A 7708-nucleotide genomic window follows, 5' to 3' on the forward strand; every position below is an offset into this window, starting at 1 on the left:
AGGGCATAGGCCTCCTACTGAAAACTCTTTTCAAGTGGCAGGGCCAAATCAGTCCTGCCCTGCAACGTATGTATCAAGGCTGGGTTGCTTAAGTTGAAAAACATCCTGTCAGCTTCCTCTCTCCTTCTCCAAACCTCTAAATCCTTGCTTGTAGCAGCAGGAAGTCTGTTCAGACAAGAGACAAGACGGTATCAAAGCAAAGAGCTGGCAATTTCCATTCTGCCCTCCCCTTTTACTCCCCGCCTCCTCCAACCTAGCAGACTTTCAGCGAGCAGAGAACCAAGTTAGAGGACATGAAAGGAATGCTGAGGTAGCAATTTCAGAAGAGTGTCCTTCCATTGCTTATTTCTAGTTTATTTTGAATTACCAGAAGATGACCATGAAGAAGCAAATAGCTCATCTGTTTTCTTCTCTTGGTATTCCATCCTGCAGGATTCTGGGCACTAGAAGAAGCTTAGAGGGTAAATAAGTCATCCCAGTCACGGCCCTCAAGCTAGTGAGTGAAAAGTTTCCACTTTCTCTTTGTACAGTTGGTGGAATGACTTTGCCAGGATGTGGAAAGGGGCCTCAAAATTCTTCATCTCCTTCTGTAAAGAAAAAAGAAAGTTGTGAATGACAGATGGAATAAGCATTTGACTATTTCTGTTCTAACTGCTTCACAAAAGACAGATTAAAACTGAGGGTGAGTTAGATGACGAACAAGTGGAAGAGCGCCCCCAATTATCTTTCTTTACCTGAAAGAGAACATAACTTTACCAACACCCATTTCCACAGATGGTGAAAGGAGCAGATACTCACCACTGATATCTCACAGTATTCCAGGCCATGTTTCTCAGCCCACTCCTGTGCTTGTTTCTGCTCCACAACTCGACGACCAACCAGGTCTGTTTTATTCCCCACTAAGACACCTACAGAAAAAAAACGATGAAACAAAGGAAAAACAACCACCCAGAAATGCAGACTTACTAGCAATAAACGCTGGAACATTTGTAGAAGTAGCTGAAAAAGTTGGAGGCGTGGAGAACAGTCTACAACTACCTAGAAAAGGTTCCACAGAGGAAACATATTTATGCCTTATCTGCTTTGTGATAAAAGCAAATGAGTTGGAGGAAGCCATGCCTGCGCCTGGCTTAAAATAAACGCTCTATGCCACATCTCAACGGGAACAACTGCTGTCATACAAGAGGGGAGCAGATAACAAGAATCTCACCCATGTCTTACTTGGGATGTGCACTCCAACTGCTTGAGCCCTCAGCTTCTCCAACCACTTGGCACAGTTGTTGAAAGATTGCTCATTAGTGACATCATACACAAGGCACAGGACATTGGGTTGCTCCCACTGCACAGCACGAAGGAACATTGTCAGCTCTAATGAAACTGATGTGGTCAACAGACAGTCTGTAAACACGGCCAACACAGATGCTAAGACAAAAATAAAAAGCCTAACATACAGGAATCCTATGCCCTGGCTGAGGTTTCACATTTCAGTTGAGCTGACTAAATGGATAGCTGGCACTGGAAGAGGTGGTCTTGCTCTCTTTCCCCATTCCTGTCTGCACAGTCCTGCTCCTTTTCTTGTATCAGCTCTGACACTCATCTGATCCCTGGGGAATCTGATTCTTCATGCTGAATCAGTGCAAAATTAATCCTAGAGAAAGAAGTAGAAAGGTTTTCTTCTGGTTTGAGAAGCTGAGCCAGCTTCTAGAGGGGTCCCTTGCAAACCAGACCTAGTGCAAGGGCAAAAGTGGAATTGCCTCTTGTAAAGCAGTGAACCATTAGGTTGACTTAGCCATCTTATGAAACCTCACACCAATTAATTGATCCTACATCTCAAAATGAGATAACGCAATGAGAACTGTTGTACAGTTGTAAGGACACAAGTGCATGAAGAAAAAAATCAAGGGCAGTATTATGCTCAAGGACAAGAATGAGTCCTGTTGGATCAAACACATCACTATAACACAAAAAAATCCCACTGTTGGAGTAGCAGCAAAATAGATGTTTTTCTAAGTAATAAAAATAACTTTAACCAACAGCAAACAGCGATTCTCAGTTAAACATCCCTATTTCTTTTGTAAGAAAACTGAATGACTGTCTGCCTGCCTTCCTCTGCAAAGTATTTCTTCTAGTACCTTTACAAGTTTTAGAGAGGTAGAACAGGATGCACTGGCAACTGAGGTGATTGCTCCCATTTACACCAAAGACAAAGTTTGCTACATCTGCCAGACTGGGGAGTTCAGATCTTCAAAGCAAAAGCACTTCTTTGGAAGAAGAGGACTGTTACATAAGACTTACCAGTTTCTCCAGCATTTCAGAAAATAGATCTTTTCCTGCAGAGTCAAAAATGAAGAATTCCTGAAAGCAGAAGCAGAAAGAAGGCTCTTGCCAGGAAAATGCAGTGTAGGGCAAGGTCTTGAAAGTAAATACTGGAACTTGTAACTCCTGCATTTTGTTGAGTACAGCAGTGTCGTGTCCCTAAGGGACAAGTTCCCCGCACTGAGAATACTCCAGTTCAGATAGTATGAGAACAGAAATAGCTATTTTTCATGTAAACCAATAAAAGGGTTACCTCCAAGGTCCCAAGTCTGGTTTCCATCCCTACTGGAAGCAGAATATGTGGAGCGGGACAGTAACCTGCACTATTATACAAAATTATACACGTGGTCCACATTCCACTAGTGGGAGTATAGGGCATTAAGGAAAAATAACAGATAAGTTCCAGCTCCCGTAGCTCTAAGAAACATGAACTAAACCTGAGTGCCCTAAAGGACAGAACAGAATCCTAACAAAGCTGGCAACAGCTTTGGTTTAAGATGTCATGTTGGCTACAAGTATGTAAAACTTACATTTTTAAGATTAAACTAACCCTGGAGTATCAGCAATTGTACATGATCAGCCTCATTTCCTTAATGCATCTTAATGGCCTTATGAACATGCAGGGCGATCTTCCACCAGAATGAGACTGAAGTGAGGTTTGAGCTCTAGATGTCTGTTTCTGACCCAATTTATGTCACAGAAAAACTCACCACACTATCGCTTGTCTCTGGAACTGATACAGCCTTCACCAACAATTCTATGCCCGTTGTCTGTCAAGAAGAATCATGAAAACAAGGATCAGAAGAGTTTTTAAGAGCCTGTCCGACTGCATACCAACTATGCATTGGATTGAGGCAATTCTTGTGCATCATTACAACCCCATCAAACATAGACTGCTGGGAACTCCTCATAGCTCTGGTAACATACTCCCACCTACATGTCAAAGCCACGTAGATTTGCTCTGATGGGGGAAAAAGATGGAGAATAACCAACGTCCAGAGATTTGCTTATATACAACTAACGGTATTAGCTGAAATCTGCAGGGCTACGTTCACTATCACGTTGCTGCTCTAAAGCACGCCTTAGAGCATTTTGCACCAACCATGTGATCAGCTAACATATGGGACTGAGGTTATTTGTGCCTCTTCTACCTTTTATCTCATTCTGCTTTGTAGCTTGTTTGTTTGTTCTATTTCTATCCTTAACTTCTGGTTTCCATCTTTATTTCAATGAATAAACATATTTTAGGGGTTTTTTTCTCCACACTCATATTTTCCTTTTTTTACTTTACTTATATTTACTTTTATTTTTATCCTGCTTCTGATTAGTCATCACCATTGATTCTCACACTGAAAGACTGCAAACTGTATCCTCTTCATCTGGGAACAGCTTCTGTAGATTATAATTATCTTGGGGCTATGCAGCACATCTTCATGTTTGCATAGTGATAAGAGCACTGTCCACACGCACATTTAATAGTTGGAGTTAAAAGCTTTCTCCTTCAGCAATGCTTTTTCATAGAGCACTCCCTAAAGGGGGAAACTCTCTAACACCACAAAAGCCTGTGAAAACATTGGTTCAGCAGGAAAACTATAAAATTAACTAAATAACTCTGCATTAAGTTTCAAAACCAGCACCCACATAATGTAAAGACTTATAGAATATTAATTGGTTTATTTTCAGAATCTAGGGTGTAAGAGAAAGAAAACCCTGTAAGACCCCACCTTGAATGCCTCAACTTAAAATGATATTATTTATTTTGTTCTAGACCTTCTTAGTTTTCTCATGCAACTTAGAAAAATGTTGGGTAGCAGTTTGAGCCTGTTGTATGCTTACAAGTGTGTAGTTCTTCTGAAAATGAGCCCCATCATTGCGGAACATCTGGGCTAAAGCACTCTTCCCCACAGCTGGATCTCCTGCAAAACCGAAAACATAAAAGATTTTTGTTTCATCTTAGAGAATCTTATTTTCCCTCAGTTCTGTTACATGTCATAAGAGCTTGGATGCTATAACTCTGAATACAGGCAAGATAACTGTCACAAGAAGCACAAAACAATCTAAAAGGTAATACCCACGTGAGGAAATGAATATTGCCATTATGCATACTGGTGCTGACATCAGATTTCTGCACTATGAATGACAGTCAAGGGCCCCCAGATGAGGGTGGAACGGCTGTTTGTTCTCACATGTCATAAGAGCTTGGATGCTATAACTCTGAATACAGGCAAGATAACTGTCACAAGAAGCACAAAACAATCTAAAAGGTAATACCCACGTGAGGAAATGAATATTGCCATTATGCATACTGGTGCTGACATCAGATTTCTGCACTATGAATGACAGTCAAGGGCCCCCAGATGAGGGTGGAACGGCTGTTTGTTTAAAATTCATGTCTACCCTATAGCCTTTACCTAAGAATTAAAATTTCCCAGACATGTTATCATGTAGAGAAAAACACAATGTGATAAGGGAGACTGGGCTGCATAGGAGACTATTTCCTCTCCTTAGATTACCCATTTCCCCAGATTCAAATCCTCATTATATACTGAGTTTAGGGAAGAGACAGGTCATTTATATACTACAAAGTCACTTAAGCTTGTAACATTCCTCCACAAACTCTTCTTGCTGACCCTGCTAAGAGAGCAACTGTTGCTGACTCAATGCTGCTGGTGGCTCATTAGTTGCACCCTGGGCATAACAGAAGCAAATATCACTTGGCTGGAGAGAAAGAACCTGCTGATTCATCCCTATATGGAAGGAAAACCAAGGGGATTTAGTTTTTGCTCTTCTAGAGCCAAGGCTTTCTGGTATGGCTTGCACAACACTTCAGACAAACCTGGCAGCTGCCTGCTTTGGCCTGCTATTACAAAACTCTGTAAGATCCAAAGCAATGGCAGAGAACTGCAGAATTCACATATGCCCATATCACTCCATGAAAAATATCATAATCCTTGCAAAACAAAGCCTTAACTTAATGTTCCCAAAGGGCTTATCCTCTCTTCACATACTGTCTCACTAGCCTTGATAGTTCAAAGGACAGGAACCAGGAATTAAATACCTCAGTGATTCTAGCTTTACCCTTAGAGAAACACTCATGACAGCCAAGCCTGCCCATTGGAGAACAATCATGACAGCCAAGCCTGGAATACAAGTCTTTTATGTTATGTTGTTAATAAATAAACCCAGAAAGGGGTATATCTTGATCCTAATACAGCTTCCTAGATGGTGTTTTGAAGGAAATTGGGAAAGCTATCTGCTCACATAGTATTATAGAGGAGGAAGGGTGTTTTGGATAGTGACACTTGCTCCTAGATGCATTAACCAAATGTAGTTCTTGTTTAAACATTTTTAGCATGCTTGCTTACTTTGGGATGAGTTGGGCTCATAATATTTAGACAGGAAAATCTGGTAAGTCAGCTTGTTTGTTCCCTGATCAGTTCAAGCTTGTGCTGAAGACAACACTCTGTTCTGAGTGGAAGCTATTCTGTATTTCAATAGACAATTAGATCTGTCTTCGTAAAATGAGATAGAGAAGCATACATTGCTCCAAACTGCACAGGCATCATCCGGTGCAAATTCTTAACTAATGTGTTGCCTTTCTTCAGTTTGACAGCCCCAGTTGTTCTTTCCCTCTTCTTATTCTTTGCCATCCTCTTAGCCCATTACATCACTACACTTTCTCAAAATAAGTTTCCTTGCCCTTTTCATTTAGTTTGGTCTCATCTGCCAGTACTGCATCCCACAGTATTTATTCTATCCATATTTCTGTTATTCTGCCAGAATCTGTAGTGTGTCTAAAACGCCTGCTACTACCAACTGTCTTTCTACAATGAAAACCTTTTCGTAGTGTCTCCATAGTAAGCTCAAACAACAATATCTTTTACTCTGTGTCTGTAAATTACCCTTGAGATAACACAGGAATTGCTTTCTATTGTCAAGTTAATAGTCTCTCTTTTGCTAATAAAAGCCCTTTTCCCCTGTTGTTCTCTTTGACCTTGGTGCAGCTCTCAATACTGTGAGCCACTCTATTCTTCATAACCATTTCCTTAGGTACACAAGAGTTCCCTGTTCCATCTCTGATGTTTTTGCTCCTACCTATGTAATTGCATTTTCTTGTTCCCTTTAGGTTGTTGCAGTTATTCATCTCTTATGTCTCTTTCACTATATTGGTCTCTTCTGCAAGAGAGAAGTTATTTTGGCTGGTCTGCTTCATTAATTTATTATTTTTAATAATACATGGATATTATTATAGCACTTAGGAGCACTACATATGGGGCAGGACGTTCCTGTTGTTTGTGTTGTGAACAGAATTGAAAAGGCAGCTCCAGACCCAATTAGGATTAAGCACATAACTGGATCATCCAAAGAAAACCTATGTGAATTTAAAATGGTCATGGAATTGGCCTTTGGTAACACTAAACAACAAAACTTGAAAGACTTGAGCAAAGCCTACGTATTAGGACCTGGGAAACTTCTAAATTGAAAATGATACGTAAGTTTCAAATCTAAAAAACAGGCAAGATACTCATGCTGTCCATGGTAACTATCAACAAAGGCATGAGGGAGATTAATTCTTTTGCATTTGCCAAAGATCACACCTGGCTTTGCGCGAGTTGATGGTTAGCTGCTTCTGAGGTTAAAAAAAGGCAGACACTTTATTCTGGATGAAAGAAAACAGGTTTGGAGCAAAGAGTTAAACCTGGAGTTGTCTGCACACAAAGGTTTTATGGATTTGTGCTTCTGGCTGAGGCTGCACAGAGCTTCAACGGAGAGGGAGGGGAAAAAAAAGAAAAAGTTTTCTTCCTGCAGTGTTAACAGTCAGCTGTACTTACTTTCAACACCTCCATAATCCATCCTGACTAAATAAACTGGTGTCTTCACCTCACTTTTTTTTTCAGGTTAACCTCCAGTTTGCTTGGGGAAAAAGACGCCTCTGTGAAGTGCACATGCTTCGTCCTTCTGCTCTTTGCTAAGGCTCTACCTTTCCACCACACTTTCAGAATCATCCCAATTTCTGACATGAATTTTTCCTCCAGCACAAAGGGAGCCTCCCACAAGAGGCAGGACTCGGCTGTCTATCCTGCTCCCTTCACACTTCCCCCATCCTCAGCCCACCTTTCCACACTGTAGAAATACTCTTTTTTTTTTTCTTCTTTTTTTCAGATCCTGCCCTTGCATTTCAGCTGGTTCGACTACGCTTCACACCCTCCCTGAACACAGCTCTTGATTCTCCGCATGTCGTAAGAGGGAGAGGATACGGGGTAGGTAACAACAAACGTGATTCCCACCGTTCCCGTCCCGAGGGAGCCGAGGTCCCCACCGCTCTCCCGTCGCCTCTTTCCCCACCTCTCCGCCGACCGGGCGACCGACGAGGGGCTGAGAGAAGCCAGGC

At 41.4% G+C, this 7708-nt stretch overlaps 1 protein-coding gene across 1 annotated transcript; it reads right to left on the reverse strand.

The window, feature by feature from the left end:
- Positions 1 to 328: 328 nt before the first annotated feature.
- Positions 329 to 4232, reverse strand: IFT27 (intraflagellar transport 27). The gene is made up of 6 exons (XM_009289944.1): positions 4153 to 4232; positions 3027 to 3086; positions 2296 to 2355; positions 1222 to 1339; positions 799 to 908; positions 329 to 587 (listed from the first exon to the last, which is right to left on the reverse strand). The coding sequence occupies exons 1-6, from the start codon at positions 4195 to 4197 to the stop codon at positions 489 to 491; spliced, it is 492 nt and encodes a 163-aa protein (XP_009288219.1). The 5' UTR covers positions 4198 to 4232; the 3' UTR covers positions 329 to 488.
- Positions 4233 to 7708: the final 3476 nt, after the last annotated feature.

This window comes from Aptenodytes forsteri, unplaced genomic scaffold (assembly GCF_000699145.1).
Source record: "Aptenodytes forsteri isolate BGI_AS27 unplaced genomic scaffold, ASM69914v1 Scaffold284, whole genome shotgun sequence".
Taxonomy (NCBI): Eukaryota; Metazoa; Chordata; class Aves; order Sphenisciformes; family Spheniscidae; genus Aptenodytes; species Aptenodytes forsteri.